Genomic DNA, 27,089 nt, shown 5'->3' on the forward strand with positions numbered 1-27,089 from the left:
GGGGACAAAGTAGTAGTGGATGACTATAAAACTACAGAAGACACTAGCAGTGAACCTGAGAGAGTCTTTGGTGTCTGGACTCAGGACCATGAAAGGATGTTTGAGGATGGCTTAGACCAAAATGACAATGTTACTGGAGAGAATCCATCCATGGTGTGTATAAACAGGACAGAGCATGTTGACCTAGAGGTAACTGACCACACAGAAAAGGACCCTACAAATACTGGAAACGTTCTGTGTGACACTGAATTGTTCAGTGCAGAAGAGTCTGGTAAAGGACCTGAAGACAATGGTAGTGCTGCTGATGAAGGTCAAGCTGCTGCTGAAAAAGTGCGGGCATTGTTGCCTGAGACACCTGATGCTGCTAGCACAAACTGCAGTAATCTTTGCCTGGATAATACAGAAGACCAAATGACAGGTAGGCCAGAAGCAGCAGTCACTGAAGAGCATCCTAGTCACAGTGGTATTCCTGAAGTCTTGGAAACAGACCCCTGGCTGGCAAACTGGGATCCAACAGTTACTAATGACTCCTGGGGGTTTTCTAACCTGTCAGATGGCCAAGCCAATGGACTGGATAATTGGCCCTTTTTCCCCCAGCAGCAAGATGCAGAGGAAGGTAACATCGAAAATGCTTGGTTAGGCATTAGTGATAAATGGTCTACACAGGACCTGGGAGGGACTGGTAACAGCTGGGGAGAAGTAGGTGTAAGCACAAGCAATAAAAGTCAGGAGGAACCAGTAAAACAAGGCTTGCCTGGGGAGCAGGCAAGTGTTAGCTGTCCTGGACCGAGCAAGGAAATAGCTAGACCCTTGGCTCTGTTTCAAATGGGAAATTCCCGAAATGCTAGCACCGAGAGTTCAACTAGTCCTAAAGACAATGAGACCAACAACTCAGATTTATCTGAAGATGAAATTGCTAACCGGAGATATGGATTTTTGTACCAGGAAATTGAGGCTGATAAAGAAGAGGTACCTACCCCAGTGTGTAGCCTAGTCTAGACAAAGAGTTCCTTAGGCCATGCATAACCTTGTTGTTTCAAAACAATCCATCTGTGTTTCCCAGTACCCCTCCTAAGCCCTTGCTATTCTTTTTTGAAAAAATGGTCACACAACTGTTCATAGTGTGGTGCCCTTCAGCCATGTAATGAAACAGGCTGACAAAAATGCATTTCAAAAAGGTGAATGAAGTGTCACACTGTGAAGGCACGTGGTGTCTCACAGCTTCTGTATTTCATACATATAATTTTAAATGCATCTACAGCCTTTTTCTTTTTTAGTATATAAAAATACTTTCTCTCTGTTTTTTCTTTTTATTTTGGTGTCTTCTTTAAGCCTGTGAAACCTGTTATCAAATAGCACTGTCATATATCTTGCTGCCTTGCCCTTCCTTTTGTTCTTTTTTTAATATTTTTTTTTGGTCTGGCTTATTTTTGTTTTGCAAATAGGAATATTTTACTCATGTTCTCATCTAGTAAACAAATGATAATTTGTTCTGATCTTCACTTTTACTTAGGCATCCAGCACTGCATTTAATGGATTTGCACAGGTAAGAAATAAACAAGTTTTGAGATTTTATTTTTTCTATACTGTTGAGAAGAGATTAGGACTAGCTGTACAGTTTTGGAAAATCTGTTCTACAGATTAGCTGTACAATAATGTCATAATGACACAAATCCTAAACTTGTCTGTTCTCAGAAAGTATTCGTAGATGTTACCAGGATGCTACTACTCTTGGCCTGATTGAATTTAGTTGGAAAATTCCCATGACCTTAGGAAGACTGATTTTCTTTTCTCATAAATGAACTGGTTTAGCATTTTTATTGTTTTTTTTTTTTTTTAATTTTATTTTTCTCACTATCCCCAAATCTTGTAAAGCATGGCTTCCTCATGGCTTTCACATACTTCCAGTAACTGTATATATGTATATAGAAAATGTTAATTTATTTGTTTCTGCAACTTTCTTTTCATTTAAAATATATCTTAATCTGGAAGTTAAACCCGAGTGTTTACTGCTCTGCTGTTGGTGAGACTGCATTATGCATTGCAGCAGTGCAGCACACGAAGATACCATACTTATGCTGTCAAATTCCAGGGCAGTGCCTAAATCCCAAATTGTAATGCAGATGATCTAGGGCTTTGTTAAGTTCCAGCAACCTTTCAGAGAATGGCTTATTCACAGAACACTCTGTACACCATTTTTCAGCACATACGAAAAAAGCTGAGCGTCTACAAGGCTGGAAATGAGCCTTTCAGTGCTTATTTATTTTACTTCAGGTCTTTTAAATTAGTAAAAGATCTATAAGAAAAGACAAAAACACAAGTCTTCCATCCCATTTCACTAAGGCAGAATGTTTGCCCCAAGGAAATAAAAATTTGATGCCCACACCCTCACAGTAGGACTGGGACCCATCAATGTTTTCCAAATCAAATGTTTCTGAGTAAGGTATTGAAAAATTCATTCTCCACTTTTGTACATTCTTAATGCATGTAGAACTTTGTATCTCTAATTACTTGGCACTATAACTGCTATTCAAATAAAAGCCCAGAATCACAAGGAAGTGAAAGTAGCTCAGAGTTTGCATACTCCCCATGCACATGTACATGCAGTCTGGAAGAAAAAAAAAAATCTTTCTCGACTTTGAAGTGCAGTGTGACTGAAACAAAGTCCTTGCTATTCTCATGTATTTAATGAAGGGTTCTTCACTGCTTTAATAACTTAGCACAGCTTAGAATCGTGGAATATACACTTGAAAAAATAGTGTCTTTAACATTAATATTGCTTAACTAGTAACAAATATTAATAACTATATAGATGATCTATTTGCCAGCTTATTCTGGGTGAAGTTATAGATGACTTTGCCTGAATAAGCTACAAAATATCAGGTCTTTTGTAGACAACTGCAGAGATTCCATGTCAAATATTGTCTCATTGATTTTCATTTTTGTATCTAGGATGCTGGTGCATTTACAGTGCAATCAAACGAGAACGTGACAGAGACTTTGGTAAGTGGTAACTTTTGCTTCCTTTATAAATGACCTATAAAAAGCGTACCATTTTTAATTTGTGCCAAAATATCTGCTCCTTGTTCATATTTTCCCACTCTAATTCACAAAACCTTAACCTGAAAGAGTAAGTGGGTGTATCACTGTAGTTGTAAATCTTTACTCACTGAAAGTCTTTCACAAGGATAGCATGGCATAAAAGAAAAGAAAAACAGGCTTCCTTCACATACTTTTATTTTTCAAAGGTATAGTCAAACAGTTTCCTCATTTATTGCAGTTAAGAAACAACAAGAATGGGAACTATGGTCCAGTGTACATCAAGGAAGTGATTGTACATGATGGCTGTTTACATACCCCAATATTACTGTAGCTTTATCTATCCTCCACATTATTAATAGTAGGCATAATAAAGGGGTGGGAAATATTTTTGGAAATGATCATACTTTGGCAGTTTCTTAGTTTCTGTTAGTCTTTGGTTAGCCTGGAGTGTGAATGTGGAATAGCAGCATTGCTGGGCCAGTGCTATAGCTACTAAAGAACAGCAGCATGATACTGAATAGTATTTAATGTGGCTTTCGTATAATGCCTGTGGTGGTGCTTGTATTTGGAATGGTTACTGAGTACAATGAGAGCATTTTTAGTATTTTTACTTGTAGTTCAAATGTGGTAAATAGTCTGAAGACTGCTTGCCCACAAGTCACTTCAAACACCTCAACAGAATCTGCATTATAACATTTTGCCCTTGGTTTTAAGCCTGAAAGTTTCTTCCAGCATTAAACCTCAGGAAACTCATTAGTCATCTTACCTGCGATAAATCTGTCTTGAGTTTCTCATTTCAGTCCTGTTTCTTCTTTGTGAAATTCCCTAGAGCTGGTATTAACACACTTCGGAGAGAGATTTCTGCACAGTGTGGTATAATATAATGAATGTTTCTTTATTCTGTTCCAAATCCTGAAGTTCTTGTTTAGGCAGACTTCTCTGTACCTCATTAAAAACCAGTCTGCTTAAGGAATATGTGGGAAAAGAAGTGAAAGGCCATGTTGTTTTGTTTCGTTTTGTGTTCCTGAAAAATATCAGGGGGGAGAAGATTTTAGTATTTTTTTTTTTTTAAGAATTTCATGGAAGCTGTCTCTTCATCACAGGAGACCTTCTAGCCAGCTGTATGTTATCAACTCCAAAGCAGCTAAATAGCTTTCAAGCTTCTTATTATGCTGAGCAATTTGTTCATGGCAAATTAATCTACTGGGTTTATTTTAAATGGTTGAGTCAGCCATCTTTATAAATGAAATATGCTGAGCACAGCTTGCAGCTCTCCCCTTGTATGTGTGCATATTTGCAAGGTGACGGCACCAAAAGAGATTGTGATTTTGCTGTGAGCTATTTTGCTACAGGACTGAATGTGTTGCAGGGCTGGTGATGTTTACTATATCTGCTTGCTAAAAAAAAAAAATAATCCTATCCCAGATTTTAAAAGGGTAGGAATCCCAATAGTGTTGTTGATAAATGGATGCCTTGTAGGTGATTGAGAGCTTAAGAGGGAATGCAAGTTAAGAAGAAACCGGGGATGAGTTTCACACTTCCAGAATTCAGTGTGAAGCAGTCAGTGTGTATGTAAAAACTGTTTGGGTCTCTGCTAATTGCTTCCCCCCTTTACTGGAGAAGGGGTCTGAGAGCTGACAGAACTAAGGAATAGGGGATAATTTTAAAAACTCATATTTGAAGCTATAGGTTGGAACACGTGTGGCCTTACCATCACTTTCTGAAGCATTCTTGAGCAAACTGACTGTTTTCCCCCCATTTTCACTGCCACTTTCAGTAACTCAGTAAAGTAGTGCTCTCTTTCTTTATAAGTGAGGTATATAGGTCTGGCTCAGTTTACGTATAGGACACTGAGGATGCAGAAGCCCTGTAGATGCTAAGCAGTAACAAGGTGTTGTAATGCCAAGCATTGCCATCTTCTCCCTGGCAAAGCCCTGCAAACACTGAGCCTGCCAGGAGTGAAGCAACACTGTGGTGCCAGGCAGAGTTCCCATTTCCTTCCTCTCTCCCCACTATTACGTGCTCCTCAACAATTTTTCCACTGTCTACTTAAAAATCAATAAAACAAAAGACTGAGGCCGAAGAAGCTCCACCTGGAGAACCCAAGGTCGAGGAAACCCCTGCTGCTGCTGCTGTGGAAAAGGAGGCCATCCCTGCTGAGCCTGCCAAGCCAGCAGAGCAGGCTGTGGTGAGTGACCTGCCCCCGTGTCCACCTCACCAGCCTCATCTGAGCCACCTCTCATCATGGTGAACGTGCCTGCTGCATTTCAGCCATCCTTTCCATTCTTCAGTGCCCATCCGTGGTTGGCTTCTCCAGTGCCTGACTGCATCACAGCATGTCTTTCCAGCAACGCGTGCTGCTTTGGGCCCTAAAATGTCATTCCTCTTAAGACTGGCATTTTAGACTGAAGTTCAGCTGAAAGATTGTGGTTTTATCTGCTGTTCTGTTTGATTCCAGATGAACTTCAGAAGGGGAAAGAATTGATGCCATTTATAAATGACCTTATTAGCAGTTTTCTCATTTTATTTTAAGCTGAGCTGTAAGCACTAAGACAATGCATATCTTGTATGGCCCTTGCTAGAGCATGAAAGTACCAGCAAAATGTGATTGTAATATAAAGATCTATAAGTCTTATGGTTTTATAAGCTAGCCATGAGCCAAGGAGGGAACTCCAAAGCACCTGTATGGAAATGTTTAGGTGTCAGTATTTGGGAAACAGAGGGAGGAGAAGAAATAACAGCTCTGCAAGAAGAGCAAAGCAGGGTACTCAGTATCTCTACAAAATGAGAGGTGGTCTGAGACGATAGGCGTAGGGGTAGCACCCTTTTTACAACAGGTATCCCAGTGAATACTCTTTTTGTCAAACTGAGGTTCCTCTTCTACATACTACTTTCAGGAGGTCTTGGAGGTGGGTGGTACCCACAGGCTGAGAATCCCCTCAAAAGAAATGCATCAGTTTTTGTAGGCTGCCAGTCTGACAGTATTGATGCTGTCCTTGATTCAATAACTGTTCAAAGTCTGTAACAAGTGTTCAACACTGTTAAAATATGAACAGAAATCTGATGGACCAGAAGCTGACTAGGTATGAAGTTGTACAGTGCTACAGGAAAACTGTACAACAGGAAAGTTGTACAGTTATACTGCAGAATGCTGTTTTTGGGGAATCTGAGTTGATATCCTCAGAGACAACCACCCTGTTACAGGAAAGGTCAATCATTCCTTTTTATAGTGAATAAAATGACCCCCAAATATTTTGTTTTCCCTCACATTCCATGTTGCTGAGTAAAAATGTGAGGGCTGAACCTGAGCACCATTGCCAATTCCTGCTGAAAATCTGGGCAGAAATAGTGGAAGTTTTCTGGGTCAGTTCCTTTGCCACAGAAGCCAGTGGAAGCTTCATAGCTGTGTTCATTGACCATCAAGCATGCTTCAGTGCAGTAAATGTTCACAGAGGAACTGGGTTCAGTTTGCTGAACCTGCTGTTGGCCTTGGGCAAGTCCCTGTGTATCTTTATCTATGAAGTAGGAATGATGATGCCTTCCTCATCATAAAAGTAGGCATTTTTCAGTAAAGCATTTGATATTTTGCCATTTGGGAAATAATATTAAGCAGGGTGCAAATCAACTGAAGAAAGTAGGAGGATCTGTCACCTGCAGACAAGTCAGTGCAGAGCATCAACTTATCAGATGTGCAGAGACATGTACTGTCTCGTGGGTCTGTCTATGGAGTTGATCATATTTAACATTTCTGCTAACTGCAATGGCCCAGACACCACACGCCTGATGGTGACTTTTATTGATGACTACAGGCTGGGTAATGTCACTAACACAAGGGGACAGCATTAAGAGAGCATACAAACACAACTGAGGGCTGGCTTGAAAGTGTTATGAAGCTCTACCCACCAGTGAGAGGCTGGTTATCTGCTGATGGTGTTGGACCCATGCAAAAGTCACATGTGATACTATGCAAACTGTCTTCATCAGAAAGGAGGAAATACTAGTGTCTGTGTGCAAGGCTTTGGAGTATCACTCTAGTTTAATTAAAGACTTTCTCAAAAACAGATCGATGAATTTACCTGAGAGGTTACAACTGTTCATATCATGGGATTAAAAAATGGTATCCAGTGTGAATGATATGAAGAGGCAGGGATGAGTTTTAGTTGCAGCACCTACCTAATAATCATTCCTCCCTTGCTCCCATCTTTCTAACAGAGAAAAAACGAAAAAATAATGCATCGTGGATGGAAGGGAGCACAATGCTGGGCAGGCTGCTCTGGAGGACTTTGGGGAAGAGGGAAGATAATCCCTGATTTTGTTTAATCCTTCCCATTCTCTGTGGACTCCTAGGTGTGGCAGCAGCATGGCTATGGAGGGAAGCAATCCCAGTGTGTTTCCTAGAATTATGAATAGGACTCAATTCTGATTACACTTGCATGAATTTTGAGTATGTTTCAATTTTTTTAATTCACTTCTTGTTCATATCTGTAGGAAACACTGGAGCAAGCAACTTCAACATCATCTCCCTACAATAACATACACAAAGTAAGAAGGCCCCACAGTCTGCTGAGACCAGGCTCTTCCCCCATGTGTGTTTTCTTTTGAGTTGATATAAATCACAGTAATAACTTGTCAACTCTATAGTAAGGCAAACAATTAGACTGCCTGTCTGAGGCACATTGTTCTGTCAAACTCCTGTCTAAAATGCCTCACATCTAGTCAGAGTAAATTTGATAGTTTGGAATAAAGAAGGAGGGAGGGAAGGTGAAGAGAGGAGGGATGGGAAATCAGTATTGGTCAGGAGTCCTCTTCTGGTAAAAGAACAGATGTCAATGGAGCTTTAAAGGTTGTTTCTAGATGGCTTTCTCTTGTTTTTCTGTAAGGATTTAATGAAGAAAAAAAATGTGATGGAAATTTTTTTTCTCTGAAAGGAAGTCTTGTCCTTTTTTTTGTGCACTAAGATGAAATTCTAAAATCTGTTGTATGTCTGAAGTGCTAATTAAGTGACAGGCTGTGGTCATTCACCACTCCTTCACTCATCAGCTGGCATGACCTTTTCAGGTAATCCATTTTGCTGCCTGACCATCACTGAGGAGTTCTTGGTCTGTGTCCTTCCAGTAGGTGCTGCAAAGGACTGCAGAGCTATTGGGAGTGGGGAGAGAAACACTGTGAGCACCAGGCAATTTAGTAGTAATCCAGGAGGATGGTCATAGGCATTAAATAGAAGTTAAACAGTTATTATTAGGTTCGTACATGGTGGGTTTTTGTTTGTTTGGTTTTGTGTGTGTGTGTGTTTGTTTTCTTTTGTTATTTATGAAGTTGTCCTTACTAATTTGGGAGAGATATCTGGGAAAATAAGCTAAAAGTATTCATTTAAAAAAAAAAAAAGGAAAAAAAAAGAGTCATTCGAGTCATTCTTCATTTGGCTCTGAGGGGTTGTTATTTTCAAGCAGTGCTTTCCAGGACTCACAAAAAAGAGTTCTGAAGGTTAGAATTAACAACAAATGTGATCAAAGCTAAGGAAAAGTAAACTGAGTTTCAAAAGATGAAAACATGTCATTTCTCAACAGCAGTTCTGCATTCATTTACTTAATGAGTGATGGTTTACTTATAAATTGGAGTTGTAAAATATTAATAGATGCTTTCCTGATAGGAATCTTTTATTGGTCTTAGTAATTTCCAGTTTGTAGTCACAGCCACTAATCAGTTTAATTTTTCTGTAGTAAATTTCCTGTCAAATCTCATTAATCCATAGAATTCATGGCATGCATTTTTTCTTGTAGGAACTTTGTAGTAAATTTCTTGGTAGGGCTTTTATTTAAATTGAGGAGAGGGTAGTCTAGGGGATACAGTACCATTCCCTGCTCAGGATTTGGGTTCCTTTACTTTCTGTTTCATAGTCTGCCTGAACAGTATTGCCAAAGATTTCATTACAAGAGTTCATCATAATTGCTGTATGGGATATTATTACATGTTCTTGTTCCTTTAGAACAAATACAATTGCTATTAGTTGATGGCAACAGTTGATCCTTATTTTGGTGGGGGGAACAAAATGTTAGGTAACTAAAGGACCAGAATCACCGTGTGCACCAGAAGAACTGAAGCCAGCCATAGTAAAAAGTTCTTCTTGCATGGACTTTTGCACACTGAAACAGTTTTGTTTCCTTATTTCCACAGTATCCCCAAAGGCAGATGTAAAATCCAAAGGATAGAGTCTAAAGGATATAATGCATTAACCGCTGATTGATTTCTTTTCAAATAATAATACCCCTATCACCACATCAATTTTTCATATCAAACAAAGATAATAAGTGTACGGTATAACAAAGAGAAAGCTTAGCAAGTCTTGTTATTTCCCTTTCTTATTCTCATTCATGGGAAACATAACACCCGGAGTTCACAGCTCTGCTCAGAGATCAGCTTTTTGATTTCCTTATGCTCATTAGTTTGGAAAGAGCCTTTCTGTGCTTTGGGTCTGATGCCTGTCTGGACTCTGATGTTCTCCCATTAAAGCACTCAGACACTCAGCTACAAAACAGTGGTTTTCAAAGCTGTGTGTAGGCACATATGAAACTGCCTTCTGATAAACTCTTTGCAGGCACTGAACAAGTACAGCACAGGCCAAGAAAGAGCCTTCAGCTTAGAGAGTATCCGATTATGGTTGAATCCCACTGTAGCTACAATTCGTGGCACCCAAATGGCAGAGCATGTAATTTGGGAGAGCAGTCCAATGGTCAGATATAGAAGAGTGGTCATCTGTGTCCAAATTTGGAGCTTGCAGCTAAGTACAGGTGTAAGATTGGAGCGTGAGGCCATTGAAAAATATATGGCCTCCAAAAATGAGAGAGAACTGATGTAGAACAGTGTTCTTCTTTTGAGGTGTGCAGAAGCAGATTTTACTCTGTTTAGGGAATTGGGGTGTTACTTAGCTCAGACTTTTTTTAGTCTTCCTTTTTACTAGGCTTTTATGCCTTAAAAATGGCACAGTTCCTGCTACCGTGCCTCCCTTCTAAAACTCCCAGTTTACAGCTAATCAAAAGAGCAATGCAGCTAATTTGACTAGTGCAAAATAATTCTTAGGAAGCAGGGCAATTCCCGTTTCTTTTCCCTTTCCCACCATAACTGCATTCAGTTACCCTGAAAAACAGTTGTCGTTTGAAAATACAGGTATGTACATTTTTACAAAGAAGCCCAAACTACTGCTGTGAGCTTGGCTGATGGGATTCTTACGAGAGAATATCGCCAGGTTATTATTAAGAGAAGGACAGGGACTGGCACGTTCCTGACCATAAAGTGCAGAATGATGCTCATTTCTGAAGGCAAATTGACTTGTAAATACAGATGATGGGAAAAAATCAGCACTTTTTTGTAGCAAAAATAGGGAAAGCGTTTATCTATCAACTTCCCATTGGACATACGGCTTTTATGGACAATAGAAACATATGTGTATATATCTTCTGTGCAAAATAAAAAAAGAGCAAGACTTCTGTGGGTAGCTATATGCATTCATGCATTGCTAGTGAGAAATATGTATTTTGCAGTTGATATTTGTTTTTTTAAGACCCTCTACAATCTCTTTCAAACTTACTGTAAAAAAACAGGACTTCGTGGCAGAGGTTTGACAACTTCAAAGAAAAATTAATGATTTGAAAAAAAAAAAAACAAAAAAAGGTTATATAACAGTGTAATTTTAACAGGATAAAGCTATGAGAGGTTTCCATGGTAACGTTGCTGTCAGCAGCTTCCTTGCCCTGGCATCTGGACATGATTGGGGCTTATGAGGTGACTGCAGGCAATACTAGAAGATTAGATTAGAAAAAACATGAGTGATGTGAAGTTTGGATATAACTCAGCATCCTCTTATTAAAAAAGGAACATGCAAGCATTTCAGCTGAAACTTGTAGAAATGTTGGAGTGACTATTGCAGGCATGTGGAGGCAGTTGGCTGGAGCCTGAATACTTGAGGTCTAACTAATTTCTGATCACTAAAGTGAGTTCAAGCAGTCCAAGCTACTGTGTCCTCACATAGGTTTGCATAACTTGTCTTCACCCTTACAGGTCTTCTGAAAAACCTGACATAGCTGTGTTTGCAAAACAGCCTCAAAATTTATTAGCAAAGTAGATTTCTATAAGGCGGCTTTGATTTACTTTTCCTTAGAAAAGCATCTTTAGAAATCAGTCCTGAATTTTAGCAATTTTGATAGTTTGTTGACCTAACTAGACCTAAACCTGTTGATCTAGGTGGAATAGTAGCCAAAATTGAACCCAAGCTCAAGCAGAAGAAGGGGTGTTGCTGGTTAAATCCCTACATGCTGCAGTAGAATTGGAAACCAGAAAGGTCACAGCTGTCCCACAGAGTTTGGGAATAATTGTGCCTTTTTTTCCTCATTTCCAAAACTTGGAACTCATGCAGTTTTACAGCTTCTGTGGGAAGGAACCTGATGTTAGATACCATCTGTGCTGTAAAAAGTATTATTTGGGGGGAGCCCATTACTGCTCAGCGCAACTGTGATCCCTTGAACATCTACATGGGTGTCAGATTTAGAAAGCCACTGACACACGTCTACTTTTTGGATGTCAGGTACCTACTGCATGTACCACTGAATATGGACCTAAAGAAAGGTGATTCTGCAAAAAAATGAACTTTGTGACCCAGCTTTTGAACAATCCCTTTAAATGAGTTGCAGTCCAACATATGTGGAAGAAGTAAGTGTTTTAGAAAGTTTACCTGGAAAGTCTGGTGAGTTGCAGGGGAAGCACCAGGTTATAATGAGAACAGTGTGAGTCTTGGGTGAGAGAAATTTGAGGTTGATGGAAAACTGCAAGGTCAGCAGTGTTGTGGGTTGTTGGTTATTAAAAATTCTTCAAAAATACAAATACTGATAGCAAAAATGAAATTGTCCTTAGCACTTCCAGCACAGTGGCAATGATATAAGTAAAAGGCTTTCTTTCTTTCTTTTTCTTTTGCCTTTTTTTTTTTAGCCTACAGCTACTTTTAATCCAGATGATATCTGACAGCAAGAAACTTTCTACTTGCTATATACTATCCCATATTTAGTTCCCACCATTCATTTCATTGCATCCCATACATGCTATGCCTTCATTAAGCTTGATTAATACCTATTTCTCTGCAACCATTCCCTCAGCATGAGTAAGGTGATGACCATATTTCCTCTTTATACAGGACAGTGTCGAGGCAGGGGATAAAGAGACAACTGGAGTTGCTGAGAAAGAGAGCGAGGTACATATGAAGAACATCAGGAGTGTGGTTGTGCTTTAATATCTTCAAGAGAAGTGTGGCAAAAATATATATTTGTCATTTGCATGGTATCAGTATGCAGCCAATACAATGCAACTGTGACCCAGCTGTGGCATCAAAACAACTCTCACTCAGAGCAGGACCTACCTTACAAACTGCTTGTTGCAGCAGTATAGAGTGATAAATATCTTGGGGCAGCATTATGAAAGACTCAATGACATACTGAATTTCTCTGTAGCTGGGCATGCATGAAATCTAATGGTTGCGTTTTGCTTGTATTTCTTCAGAAGTGATAAAACAAGTCACTCTGAAGCCTTTTACACTAACATGATTCTATAACATGTTCAAAAGTACACAGAAAGCAGCACAGGAGGAAGGCTACGTACTAAATGCAGGAAGAGAAGTAGAGTCTGAGAAAGAAATCTGGCAGTAGCCCTGCTGGAATCTCATATATTTATGTGGCTCCAGGCTCCCCCAGTGTCACTGGGAAGCGAGGCTTGCTGCCAGCAGCTGTACCTCCCGAGCAGCACAGTTCTGAGTCAGGATGAGGCCCTACTGCCAGGGGCTGACTTCTCCCCAGTGACCCGCAGCACTGACTCACTGGTGCTGTACTCCTCACCGGCCTGACGCACCCACCTAGAAATCAGTAGAATTACTCTGGCAGGAATGTACAGGACGGAGGTGGTAGATCAAGCCCAGTTGCTGTGGCTCTTGGTGTGGACAAAGCGCAAGAGTGTCTTTGCATTGCTTCTCTAGCATTGGCTTATTGCTCTCAACAGCTCTGGTCCAAGAAGAAATTCCTCACCATCCCTGAGCACCAAGGCTAAGTCTTTGAAATGTATCTCTCCCCAGTTTTCCAATACACATCCTTGTTTAAAGTCAAGGTCTTTTCTCCGGTAAGTTTGACCCTGTGTGCTGTTTAAAGGAGCAGTATTGCTGAATGCAGAAGAGCTCCTGTCAGGCATCAAGCTATTTGCTACACTGATATCCTGGCTCCAGTGGAGGATGGTCCCTCTGATGATGTCCCTTTCATAACTGATTCTTTGGTATTCCCCAAAAAGTCTTCCAAGAGTTTGCAAACAATTGATATGTTCCCTAAAGCATGATGATTAGTTCTTCTTGGCTTTATGTTAGCTGGCTTAGCTGTAATTATGACTAATTGTCATAAAAATTACCCAGTCCTTTTCTGAACCCAGCCATGGAGTTAGATCTTCAGCTCTGGAAAATCGGCATAGCTCAGTGAGCTCCTCCCACAGCCCCCAGCTGCAGACTCAGTAGCCCTCCTTCTCCTCTTCCTGGCCTCATTCTTGCTGCTGCCAAATCTGTGGCATTGTACTGAGCTGACAGTGCTGTTAATTAGTGGAAAACCCAACTGTGTGGATCAGCTGCTTCCTGGGTAAAGAAGCATTCACTCTAACTGCAGTTAAATCCAAGTGGTTCTTTTATCACAGCCCTCATTATATTAGATGGCCCCTTCTTTGTCTCCTTTGTGATGGGGAAACTCTCCAAGTGTCAATAATACTGCTAGAAATAACTAGTTTGGAATACTATTAGACTGTGTAGTGTTATGTAAAACAGGTTTGTGGGGTTGGTTCTCAATATGAAGGTAGGTAAGACTGATAACTATATCCGCAAGTGTGTGGTAACCATAGCTGTATGTGGGATGCTAGCTGTCCTGAATTCTGTGGATTGAAATGCCCCCTTTTTTCTTTTTTCTTTCTTTTAATATTAAGCAAAAATATTTGGGGCTGATAGTGAGTTTCATTCTGTGTTAGTACACATAAGATTTTGTAAAAGCTTCTTCTAATCATCTAGCTGGCTTTGTTTTTGTATTCTAAGGCACAAGAATAAATGATTGCGCAGTTGTGAGCTGTGGTATGCATTCAGCATGTTACAGCTACAGGCTGTGAGAGTGTCACCCTCTTGGTGCAGACTATTTGAGAGCTGATTCATGTAAATTAGAATTCTCCTCCTTAGTGAAATAAAATGGGCTATACAAATCCAATAAATAAAAAAGAAGCATTGATCCTAATCACAACAGACAGCAAGATCGATTTCTGCAGCATGCTGTTAGAAGTGCATGGTATAAAATCAATCTGACATGCACTCTGTTCTCCCTGTTACATACTAGTCTCTTCCAGGGCTTTTACATCGATCATTTATTTGAATATCTTCCTGGGTCAAGACTGCTAAAATTGGCAATACTATGAGAGACAGGCTTGCAGACCTTACAAGTCACAGGAGAAGATGTCAATGTTTGCCCCTGTCTTTTGATGTTACTTCTGTTTATGACAGAGCATCCTTCACCAGGAGACTTCTTAGTTCAAGCTAAAAGCTTCTCTGGTAATTTTTTACAAAACACAGTAGTATTTTCTGCCTTCAAGGACTCCAGAAGAATTTATCACATTAATTAATAGCAATCAATAGGAGTGGTGCTCAATATTAGGTATTGCTAAAAAAAACAATGTCTGAAGAATGCCCATGAACAATTGCAGGCAGTTCAAGTTCAGCTCAGGTAGCTGAATTAGTCCCATCCATGAAGGGAAGATCAAGCTGAAGAAACAAGGAGCAGCAGACTGTAACTGAAGATTGGAGACATTTCTGCTAAATGTAGCTTGACATAGGTACCTAGAAAACAGTTTTTCTTCAGTGTTAAAAATTCCATACTGAAGTTAATTGGATTAACAGAATGTGTTTCATAACTTACCTTCACCCTCCAACCTCTAGAATGAATCCAGTGTAAATATACTTCCAATATATTACCTTTAACATATGCCAGTATATACCAATACAAATGTTAGGTTGATACACAAATTATCGCAATAGTATCTGCTGGATGATGGATTTAACATTGATCTATAGGAAGGTACTTTTCTATCTGCCGTTCAACAACTGGAACGAAACATATTCACTTTTCAGCATGAACTGATGACAAATGATTCAGTCATATCCAACCTGCTTGGGCCTTTATTCATGTTTGGTTTTGTTTTATACTGACCTATATACAGATATGTACAGTTACTTTTTCTCATATCTGATGACATCTGAAGATTTCTGGACTTTATCCATATCCATATATTTGCTTCTGCTGATGTAGCCCAATTTGCAAGTCTCTATTAGAAAGGAGTCTGTAATTAAGGCAATGTTCTTGAAGCCAGCCCAGATCTAGAGGTAGGTGATAGCAGCTGGAGAAGACTTGTAGCCTGTTCCTAAGAACACACTTTTCTTACAGAATGTAGCTTGGAAGCAATTAAGCCTTGAGATTGCAGTCACATAACTGTTTCAGAGGATAATGGAACGAGAGCATTTTATTTGCATATCTTATCAGAAAGAAGAACCAGTGAAAAATACAAGAGTCTTGACAAACTTTTACTACGCTAATAGCACCTGTGGACTCTGCTAAATGTTCACGGTGAGGTTTCATAAATGTCTCTCTCCCACTTGTTAACCAGCCTCACTGTACATACAAGCTTACCCTTAAGCTCCCTGCACAGCACATCAGGCACAGGATGGCAGCCTCCCATACTGATCTCCCCCATACGTCAGGAGAAACCCAATGAAACCAAAGCCACGGGTTGGCAATGTCCAAGGAGGTCACAGAGCAGGGGATATCTCCAGCTGATATCCACAACTTGTGTCCTGAAAGGTTTCTCCTTCCTGTTATTCACAGGTGGTAACTGCAGTGGAGGGGACAGTGGCAGCAGAAGACAGTCTGACAGTGGCAGCGGGAGCTGGTGATAGTGCTGCTATCACTGAGAAGGAGGCTGTTGCTGAAGGTGAAGAACCTCAGGGAGAAGAAAAGGAGGCTGATGCATCTCAGGTAACTCATGCTGCTACATGGGAGAGTGTTAGAGGAATTGGCCCAGATCCAGCATCCCGACACAGGCAAGGCTGCTGCAGCTCTGTACCTCCAGGTCCAACGAGTAATGAGGCTGAGCATGTATTCCCCAACAGTACAGACAGAGCACACACATACACCACAAACATACATGTGTACACAGGCAGCCACAGAAATCACAGACATGCAGAGTACAAATACGAACAGAACTGGCAGCCTCATCCTGCTCCCCTCACCAGCTGAGCAGGGTGGAGGCCTACCAGCGAGAAGATGTATATATTCTCATATACATGCTGCTTTTGTATCCCACTCTCACCACTTGCTTCTACCTGGGTGTTCAATCCCTCAAGGCAGCAGCCCTGCTCCAGTTGCTGGTACACACTTTTGTACATGGACGTACACACATACGTATCCACAGACGGAGCTGGCCAGGACTCCTCTGGGCACCAGTAACCAACCAGTCACTGACACAGGGGCAGTGACCCCAATATGTACATATACATGGATATTAGAGAGCCTTCACCCTGGAGAAGAGGTAGCATGGGATTTAATGAGAAGATACAACAGACCATGCTCAACAGGTACAGGGCACAGCCAGACACACATTCAAACCATCCACTATTTACATGCATTATCCCTTTGTTGTCCCACACTAATTCCTCCCCAGATCACCTAGATCCACCCCTTTCCCTGCTTTTGGTTTCTCCCCTAAACATACCATAGGAAGTCTTGTGCAATAATATGTTCCCCGTATTCTTGTCACACCTGGATACTCAGGCTGAGGCTGCTATTGGACAGGTCCCTTTTAAGTCCTTAATTTGTGCTCCCACCTGTCTTTTTGCCCCTGTGCTCCTCTGGGAGATGGGCCCTCAGTGGGTTGACGGCTCCTGTGATGGGCCTGAAAGCAGTCTGAGCAGTGTATTATTTGGGTTTCCCCTCCTGGTACTGATTCTGTGCTCCTCTGTGGGCATGCAGATAAGCTTTATCACGTAGCCTAACGGTGTTCAGGGCTTTCTCTGGAAAAACAGAGAAAGTTACAGATTTTTTTGTTATTTTTTTTGTCTCCCAGTTTCAGGTCCTATCAGTAGCATTACTTTGCTTTTGGTAAATCTAGGTGGTCAAAATATGTATCTGCATCTGGCTCGGTGTTTGTTCTTTGATCTCTGAGGAGCTGGGGAACAGCTACTAGAGCAGACCCTGCAGCTGGGCAGACAATTGCCACCTTCTGTCATCTCACGTTGTATTTCTGCTGTGCACCAGAGAAAGATGATCTCACAGAAGAGTAGTGAACATATACTTTTCAGCTTGGATGTTCCAAAAAGTTTCATTAAATGCTTTTTGTCCTAAGCTGCATTATTGGTCAGATGCTAGCTTTCTCAGCTTCCCATTATATTGCTGTAAATCAGAAGAAATCCCCTCAGTCCATCAAAGTAAAAGGTCATGTTTCCCTCTTTCACCACCTTTATATCACTATTATCCTGCTGATTTGAATTAAAAAAAAACAACATAGGACAGTGACTCATGGAAATGGTGGCATTATCCAAGCACACCCAAAGAACAGGCATGAGGAGAAAGTTCTGGTAATTTCAATGCACATTGAAAATGAAACCCAAACTACCTGCAGAGTATTTTTATTATTTACCCCAACAATTTATGGTAATACAGCAAGTAGACTTAGGAGAAATAAGGGGAGATGGTGAAAATTAAAGAGAAGGGATATACTCCTTTTTATTTCTGCAGAAGTGCGGTTTTCTGTCTTTATGTAAGAATCCACTCTACAGTGAAGAAAGAAATCCCCATATTTGCTCTCTGCAATAGGTAAACAACTGTGTTTTCCAACTTGAAATAAAGTAATAAATACTCTTCTGTTGCCTTTTGTTGTTTTTTTCTTTGTTTGTTTTTCCCTAGGAAAAGGTCAGCAGCATCCCTTCAGTAGTAATAGAGCCAGCGTCAAACAATGAAGGAGAGGGAGAAGAACACGAAGTCATCATGAATGAGTCCAAAGACGCTTCAGCAGAGTTAGGCACTCAGGGCGCTGACAGTTCTCCCAGTGAAACTTCCCAAGTTGGAAGTGAGCAGAAACCCACTGAAGAAATACAGGCTGCACCTTCTCAAGATCAGCATGTTTCATCAGAAGATGCAGCTTCTGCCATGCCACCCGGCTTTCTCTTTAAGGTCAGCTTGTTCATTCTTCTTTTAGACATCCCTTCAGATCTAGCTTCTGTGTCTGAACGTGCAAACATTGTGATGTTTTTCTGAGGCCAAAAGATGCTTAGTTTCACAGCCACGTGTACGCACATACACACACACACAACTTTTTGGTTGTGTTGTCTCTGTATGAGAAATTTGAGAAAATATATTTTCTGCACACTGTTGTTTTTGGGTATTTCATTATGTAGCTGTAGGATGTGCAGGAGTACTCCTTTCATCTCACCAAATTACTACTGACAGTGAATATACTGAGTAAAAGTCCATTGCCACAGATTTAGTCAGCAATATTGTATGATCATATGTTAACAATATCAGAAAAGGCATTTTTTTTTCCTGCCTGAGAATCCATAATAGAAGTTCTGGCTCTATTGAAATCTATGGGACTTCTAAAATTCGTTGTGATGAAGCTGAAGGGTCATTTTATGACTGTAGTAATATTATACTTATAAACTGTTAGGGTAATCAAACAGAAAAGCTTAATGAGGCATGAAAGAAATTCTCTCCTTAGCTGGCAAGACCCACAGGGTTTCCTGGTTCACAAGGTTCTTTGATAATTCTTCTCACTTCAGCATCACTGAGCAGGAGGAAAGCTCCTTGAGGATGGATGAACTTTACATGCTTCCTATTATCTTTGCATACTTCAGAGTAATTAGTCCCATAGCACTAGAGCAGTATGCTATTCTTTCTGATCTGTTCACATTGCTCTGTGTTTTCAGGAAACTTTGAGAATAGCATTAAGGTTAGGGTGACCAGTATTGTGCAGTTTTGACTCAGACATGCTGACATAGTTCATCTTTTGTTTTTCATCACCCTCTCTTGAGTCAGACATAAATAAGGAGAAGCAGAATATATACCTGCCATCTGGTTCTTGATGCCATTTCCTTTCATTATTGCAGAGCTGCTATGGAACTGGCTGTGCCTTTGAGAAAACTAGGGTAGCATCTCTCTTAAGGAGGTACTATAGAACTATTTAGTTAAAAGATCTGTTCACAACAGCGTAATGACCCCACCAATGTATTAATAATCACCCCTTTGAAAGACAGATACTTTTGGCATTCCCATCTGCCAGTTAATGGGAGTTCTCTCCAGGACAAACATAAGCTAGGGTTCCCATTACTTGCCTCTTTAATTGTCTGTTGAAATTGGTGCCACACCTCTCACTCCAGTTTCCGTAGACGTTTACAGCAAGAATAATATCTAGTGGCCAGAACAAGTGAGGGGCTGAAATAACAGTTCCTGGGAGTCTTTTCCAAGCTTATTAGCAAAATCCTGCCATCTTTCTCTCAGACCTAGTAATGATAGTGGGGAATGTTCCTTACACAGAAGTTCCTTACACAGAAGGTGTAAGGTCATAGGACTTGTCCAAGAGGCAGTACTTGTGGGGTTTTGCACTATCATCTGTCCCTGAGATATACTATAACCTTGGGAAAGGATGTCACGTATCTCTCAGGAAGATTTACCTAAGCTATACCTCTTTCTGAAATTATGAATAGGAACTTTAATGTCAAATGATGTTAACATCAACAATGCCTATCATACCTATCTATGGCCATGTTTCCGTAAAGAATGGGGAGTTAAAAAAATAATTATTATTATTATTTATTTATTGGGGGGTTATTAGTTATTTAGTTATTAGGGAGTTAAAAGAATAGATAAATGAAAGAGTGCATTAATCTTTCCTTTTTTTTTTTTTTTCCACTATCTCCATTTTGATTATGTCTATGTGTTTGGTATTATTTTCTTTAGGTTGAAGTTCTACATGATTTTAAAGCAGCTAACAGTGATGAACTTAATTTAAAACGAGGAGATATTGTACTAGTAATTCCTTCTGAGACCACAGCTGATCAGGTAAAAACATGATTATTTCACTTGTTTACGTTTTTCTTTGTTTCTTTTTTTTTCTCACATATTATAGTTGATAGGAAATGTTAATTCAAAATGTCACTGCTGTTAAAAAACATGAACATTCTAATTTTGTTTTTGTACTTATTTTCATTTGAGACTAAACAGTATAGGTGACTATGGCTAAAGTCCCAGATAAAAAACAAGATCCAACCACAACATATTTTTTCTAGAGCTTTTTTATGCTACTTTGTAGTGAATTTTATACAGGCATACATGCACACATAGACTTAAAACAGAAGGTAACTTATGAATTGTGCATTGTGTTGCTATCATCTTGTCTTAATGTTGAAGCAGAACTGGTTAGGTGATCCCCATGTGTTCAGACCTTTTACGTGGGGTTTTGGAGAAATAATACACATTTGCCCAAAGACTGGCCACTGAGACTACTACAACTGTGCTGTCCTTCAGCCAAGTTACATGGAGGTGCTCCTCTGTGTGCTCTGTACCTCCAAAGCTAATTCCGCCCTCTGGAAACCTCACACAGAAGTGTTCTTGAACTGCACTGGTGATCACCTTGTCTTTGATAAAAGAACCCAACGGTTTAATTTCAATTAAGTAATTACATTTTGTTTTAACTATGCATTTCCAGTGAATTTTTAAACAATTTCATTCCACATGTTGAACTGAAATGCAGTAAATTGATTTTTGACTACTGCTTTAAAAGAAGACCATCCACTTAGTACCAGCCACTTCATGGGCATCTGCTTGTGCCAGAAGTGTCAGTGAAAAGTCTCCCATTGAATTGGGGACTGGGAGGTGGGGTACTGGATCCTGCTCAGTGAGGTAGCTAAGAACTCTGCTCTGAATGAAGAACATTTCTTAAAATAGGTCTAAAAACTAACTCCACAAGCACATATTTGGAGAGCTGGGGAATGTATTTGAAATTGGTTTGATGCCTGATGCTGTGAAAAGGTAGGTAATAACCAGTGTTCAGGTTCTCAGCTGAGCTTTCTTCTAATACAAGAGACAAATAATTGTTTTGTTTTAGTTTGTTTTAATTTCTGACTAAAAGATAAAGATTTTTTCTTTCAGTAGGGCATTCTGTTCTTCTATAGGGATGGATTCTGTTATCCTTACACAAATTATGCTGCACAGTACCACATGGGCAGTTCAACTGATTTCATTATCAGTATTTGCAGAATAGAACACTGCTGTAAGGATATCAGAATCTTTATCTTCAGACGTTTTTTCTTGGAATGTTTTGTATTAATTATGCTTAATCTTCACTTAGGAATCCATGAAGTATCTTTTTCTTTTGTGGTGTGCATCCAAGTCCCATTAGCATTAATTAGAGTAAATTGTGTGCAGTGATGGAGAAAATAAACCCTCACGTATTCATGTTTCTGAGACCATTCTGTTCCTATCTTTATTACTTAGTACACATTTGCCCTTCATGTTTAACATCACCATAAAACTCAACATTTTTGTCTTTTACCAAATACTTTGTTGATTTGTATGAAGTATTTTTATCTTATTCTTTTTTTCTCCTATAAAATTGACCTGTCTAAAACCATAATTCTTATATAGCTGGTGACATCAGCCTATGTTTCCTGCTCAAAACTAACCAGTCTCACCCAATGGCTTCAATTTTTCCATTATTATTGAGTTGAAATTATTATCCATTAAAACTGTGCAGTCCTTAGTAGAATGTACTCTGGCCATGCTAGAAAACTGTAGTTTCTCTCTGTCAGATAATCTATGTGCTTCAAAAACATGTCCCCAGTTACTCCATCTCCTCATGTACTTTCTGTACATTAATAATATGGCAGCATTATAAATTTCCTGTTAATCATCACTTTGCTCTGGCTCCTGTTCTTGAAAGGAACAAAGCATGGAGTCAGTGAGATGAAAATAGGTTGATCACTTCAAAAAATACTGAATGGGTTTTATTGCAGGTAAAATTGATAGTACGTAAGACAACCCAGCACCCTCCAATAAGAAATCTCTCTTTAAATTGATGATGATTTGGGTTGCAGTTTTGCATGTCAAGTTCTGGTTTAGGCTGACGTTTCCAGGAATTTTTGGAAAAGTAGTTGAGTATCAACTGACTCTGAGTTTCTAGGGACGGTAATAGCAGAAGATACAAGAACTGTTATTTCCGCTGACTGCCAATACATGAATGACACAAAAGAACCCTCAAGAAAAAAGAAAGTCAAATTTAAAACTTCATTTTTCCCCTTATCTGTCTTATTATATAATGATTCTAGCCCACTGTTATGCTCTTATTGTGCAAGTACACCAATATTGTTGTGAGAACTTTAAAAAATCTCAATATGCATTTGCCCAAATGCTGATCTGTTTTAATATTGAATGACTCAGAAGGCTGATATTCAACTTTGAGTTCATCTAAAGCTTAGATGGGCTAAAGGCCATACAGTATGCTCACAATTTGCCCAGGGAAGTGGTTGAGTCACCATCCCTGGAGGTCTTTAAGAGACGTTTAGATGTTGAACTTAGAGATATGGTTTAGTGGAGGACTTGTTAGTGTTAGGTCAGAGGTTGGACTAGGTGATCTTGGAGGTCTCTTCCAACCTAGACGATTCTGTGATTCTGTGATTCCATCACTCGGTCTCACATAACACTGGTCTGGCAGAATCAAGAAAACAATCTGTGCAAAATCAAAGGCTGCTATTTAACCAAAGCACAGTATCTTTTAGCCATGTGACTCTAAAACCTCTTCAGGTCTGAAGCATGTAAAAAGGAAGTGGGGAGACCTGAAGTTTAAGACTCTCTGTCTTTTTTCTTACAGGAGGCTGGCTGGTTGACAGGCATTAAGGAATCCGAGTGGCTTCAGTACAGGGATGCAAATAGTTACAAAGGACTTTTCCCAGAGAACTTCACACGCCATCTGGAGTAGTTCTTCTCTCAGGCACACGAATGTGGCATGAAGCTCAGTCAGTAGGTTTTTAAACTCTTTGAAACACAGGAGCCCACTTTTTTGTAGTTTAAGCTGTTAATGGTTTACAGATTGGTGCCAGACAAAGCTTGTGGAAACATATCAAAATGAGCATGAGTGCAAACAGTTAAGCTAGCAATTTCTGAAGCAGTATGTGGAAAAAAAAATCAAATAAAAAAGAAATGTCCTTATTTGTTCACATGTACGTGGCAGCAGGTTTGCTTGTGCTTTGTCAGAGCTATGGTGATCCTGTATTTGGTCCTTTCCCATGAAATCTGAAATTAGCCTCCTCAATACCAAAACCTTAACTTCTCTGCACTAAGTGTATTGTATTGATTTGCACTGCAGAAGATTTAATTAGTAATCCTGTAGTAATGAGGTCAAACTATTATAAGTTTCATGTGTTTAAAAAAGATAATTAACTGCTGCAATGTTTTTCAATGTTATTTTTGGACATGCATAATATATATACACACAAGAAGTCGTGTATATATAAGTGCATATGGATATATATGCATTTTCACAATGTCATCATAGTTCTTTGTGTAGTGTCATCAGTACATGCATTGCTCTTTCACTGTCTGGCATTACAGGAAACAGTTTTGTTTGAAAGCAAAACTAGCTGCTCCATTGCCAAAACATTATACAGTATCTGTGTTTGTAATGTGAAATTTTCATTCTGAGATGATGAATAACATCATGTTCAAAGCTGCTAAACCTTTGAGAAGGCATGGCTCAGTCTCCTCTTCCAGCTGCAGTAGTTACGATGAGATAATCTGGAGGGGGGGGCTGTTATGATGCTAATCTATACTTTGTTATTTAATTGGCTGAATAAGAAAAAAAAAATCACAACAGAACTAATCTATGAGAAATAAACACAATATATTTTCACTATATGTATTTATGCAGCATACCTTCACAGATCCTTTTAAATTAAGATATATAATGTATCCTGTATCAAAAAGTCATCTGTAACTTATGTTTTCCAGTGCTGTGTCATTAAAAATAAACCTTTGATCCAAAGAAGCTGTTTCATCTGTGGTGCTTTTGAAGTTTTGTTACAAAGAATTTCACATAGTTCACATGTTGTATTAGAGAATCTAACCTTAATTTAATAACTCTTTTTCCAAAGAAAAACAGCATAACAGGCGTACCATCTAAATTCTTGCTCTCAACTTTAGTCATGGCCAGGGCTCCAAAAGGCTCAGTGCATCTCCTAGCTGCTCCTCCTGGAAATGGACTCTGGCCGCCAGCTAATATCTGTCCACAAGCACAAGGTAGCTTGTCTGCGCTTGACTGTCACCCAGCTGAAGATTGCTACCTCTTACTCATTTTTATGCTTGTCCATTTATCTTCTGTGAAAAGAAAAAATCTCCATAAATATGCTCTGTTCTGCTTGCTGATGCATGGAAACTACAACTATTTAGGAACACCTACTTTTTTTTAAGCAATTCAGTTATTTTTTGTGATGTTTTGCTTGTGGGCTCTTTTTATGTATAGGTGGTTTCTACTCTAATTTGTCAGATTTCAATTGAAGAAAGATTTTTTTATTGCTCTCAAAGAAGAGCAAAGTAGTTTTCTTTCTGTCTTTCAGAGTACAGTAGCTTTCTAAAGAAACTCTGTTGATAACTGTGTTTCATGGAGAAGCTGAGTGGCTCAACTGTGGTAACTGGGATTTTGGCTTTAAAATGTCACAATGAGCAATCAGAGTCTCAGGAGGTTGTGGGAAGCTCTTTGGTATTCTTTTCATTCCTTTAACAGGTTTGGCAATCAATAGTGATCCAGAGGCAAGAATTTATCCAAGGGAGCAACTTTTCATTTGTTTTTGGTGTTGCAATAAATTCCAAATTCCAGTACACCACTTTGAGGTGGTCGTAATAACCTATTAAACCTGATTTATGGTGCAAGTGATGACCTTCAGGCCACAGTTTCCTGGTTACCCAGACCTCAACATTGCATTTCAGTATAGCTGCTCTACAGATCACACATGCAACAGACCCACATTGGACAATGGAGCCTCAGTTTCCCTGCAGATGCTATGTGGCCACTTCTCTGTCAAGAGCCTACAATCAAGTTGGACCATCATGCATAACAGCCATAACACTAAGAAGCAAAAAATGGTGTGATATCCCTACAGCATTTCTTTACCTGGTGTTGATTGTGTGCAGTTATCTTTATGCCCTTTTGTTGCTAGAAGTACCAAAGTCAAATTCAATACGCTTGACCTTGATTCTTCTAATAACCTTTTTACAGGTCAATATGCTAAATTCACTGGTAAGGGGTTTGCAGTACACGAGATGGTATAGAGATGGGAAAGGTCTCTGATATACAGCGAAGAGCTTTCATGATCAGCTGTGCTGCTTGATCTTTGTTTCTTCAATCCACCACAGTATAAAGACAAATGTAATTGCAAAGACCATCAGATGTCTACTCACTGCAAGCAATGTCATTATTTACTGGCAATAAGAAGAAGTAATGAAAATGTCCCAGCAGCCATGCTATTGCACATGATGCGTGTATGATTTATGTGCTGCAGGTTACTGTGGATATAACACCATTCTGGCATTAAGTATGTCTTCATATCTCACACACGCACCTTGGAGCCACAAAGCAAATAGACTTCTTGTGGGAAGGATGAGGAGTATTATTAATGTTATCTTTAAAATTCCTTGCAAAATTTCATACACTGAGATGATAGATGCTAAAGGAAGGACACTGATAGCTAGCCATAATAATGATTTTCTTAATTTTCCCTTCTGAAAGATGAATAGAAAACTAGCTGGTGAATAGAAACATTTATCATTTGGGATTAACAGCTGTTTCTCATATTTGATTCTTCTTATTCTAGTTTCATAAGACAATCAGACTTCTCTCTCAGACACTTTTATTTCTGCAGCTCCTGAGATGAACAGTATGAAATAAATGTATTTCTCTGTGATTTATAGAAGATTATTCATGGGCAAGCAAGGGACATTTTTTTTTTCCAGTATGTACTGCTGTTACATACCCTCCCCCCTGCAGTTGTATTAGCCCAGAAGTATTTTCCCCCTTTGCTTGGATTTTTCTGATTAACACACTACATTGAACTTGGTGAATTACTGAATTTCATGCTTTCAGGGTGATTGTAAAGCAATATCCCATTGTGTCTTGATTTCTCTAACGGCTTATTTATGCCTGAGACAGCACATACTGCTAACCTTCTACAGCAACTATAACTTCTAATTTTACATGAAATGAAACCTTGGAAGATTAAGGGGCCCGATCTCCTGGACCTGCAGGCTGGCTTTGCACGGTGTGGCCTTGGAAGTAAGACAAAGTAGCTGAAGATGGAGGAGCATCTCATGCGAGTGAACTAATAAGTTGTTTATTTGCAGCCTGTGTATCTGGTTTACAACCTTTCATGAATAATGGAAAGTGCACAAGATGAATTATGCTTCTGTCCCATTCCTCCTGCTCCTCTTCCTCCTCCCTATCCCTTGTTCCACCCCTTCCAGAACTCAGAACTGGATGCATCTGTCCCCAAGAGAAGAGGGTGGGGAGGCTGTGGGGTACGGTCCTCCTCAGACTGGCATTCCAGGATGCTCTCTTTACCGCCCTAATGCCAGGAAGACATGAAGTAAATCATAGTCTCTTTAAGATCATGTTTAATGAAAATTTTTAAAAGTGTCTTGCTGACTCAGGGAAAGGGCATCAAAAGCATGTCACTATGATGGGTAAGATAAATGGTTGAGGTTGGTGGAAGAGCAGTCACTGGCTGTAGGTGCAGTTTGCAAGGCTGGACAGGCAAAGTATGAGCAGCCATTCGGCCGCTTGAAAGCCAAAATAGGATTTTTTTTATTGTTAGCTTTTAAAAGAGATTTAAAAGATCTGTCTTTTACTTTTTGTATTTAAAACAATAAGGTCACAGTTAATGATGCACCACTTAATAAGCCGATCCCTGC

At 39.6% G+C, this 27,089-nt stretch overlaps 1 protein-coding gene across 1 annotated transcript in view; it reads left to right on the forward strand.

The window, feature by feature from the left end:
* Positions 1–23,109, forward strand: part of AMPH (amphiphysin) — a 116,291-nt gene extending 93,182 nt beyond the window's left edge. Inside the window, exons 15-22 of the mRNA XM_035552626.2 lie at positions 1,514–1,546; positions 2,953–3,003; positions 5,114–5,230; positions 12,224–12,280; positions 15,969–16,118; positions 18,045–18,311; positions 20,094–20,195; positions 23,002–23,109. Coding sequence (XP_035408519.1) covers positions 1,514–1,546; positions 2,953–3,003; positions 5,114–5,230; positions 12,224–12,280; positions 15,969–16,118; positions 18,045–18,311; positions 20,094–20,195; positions 23,002–23,109 — 885 coding nt within the window. The remainder of the gene's footprint in view (positions 1–1,513; positions 1,547–2,952; positions 3,004–5,113; positions 5,231–12,223; positions 12,281–15,968; positions 16,119–18,044; positions 18,312–20,093; positions 20,196–23,001) is intronic.
* Positions 23,110–27,089: the final 3,980 nt, after the last annotated feature.

This window comes from Cygnus atratus, chromosome 2, assembly GCF_013377495.2.
Source record: "Cygnus atratus isolate AKBS03 ecotype Queensland, Australia chromosome 2, CAtr_DNAZoo_HiC_assembly, whole genome shotgun sequence".
In the NCBI taxonomy this organism is placed as follows: domain Eukaryota; kingdom Metazoa; phylum Chordata; class Aves; order Anseriformes; family Anatidae; genus Cygnus; species Cygnus atratus.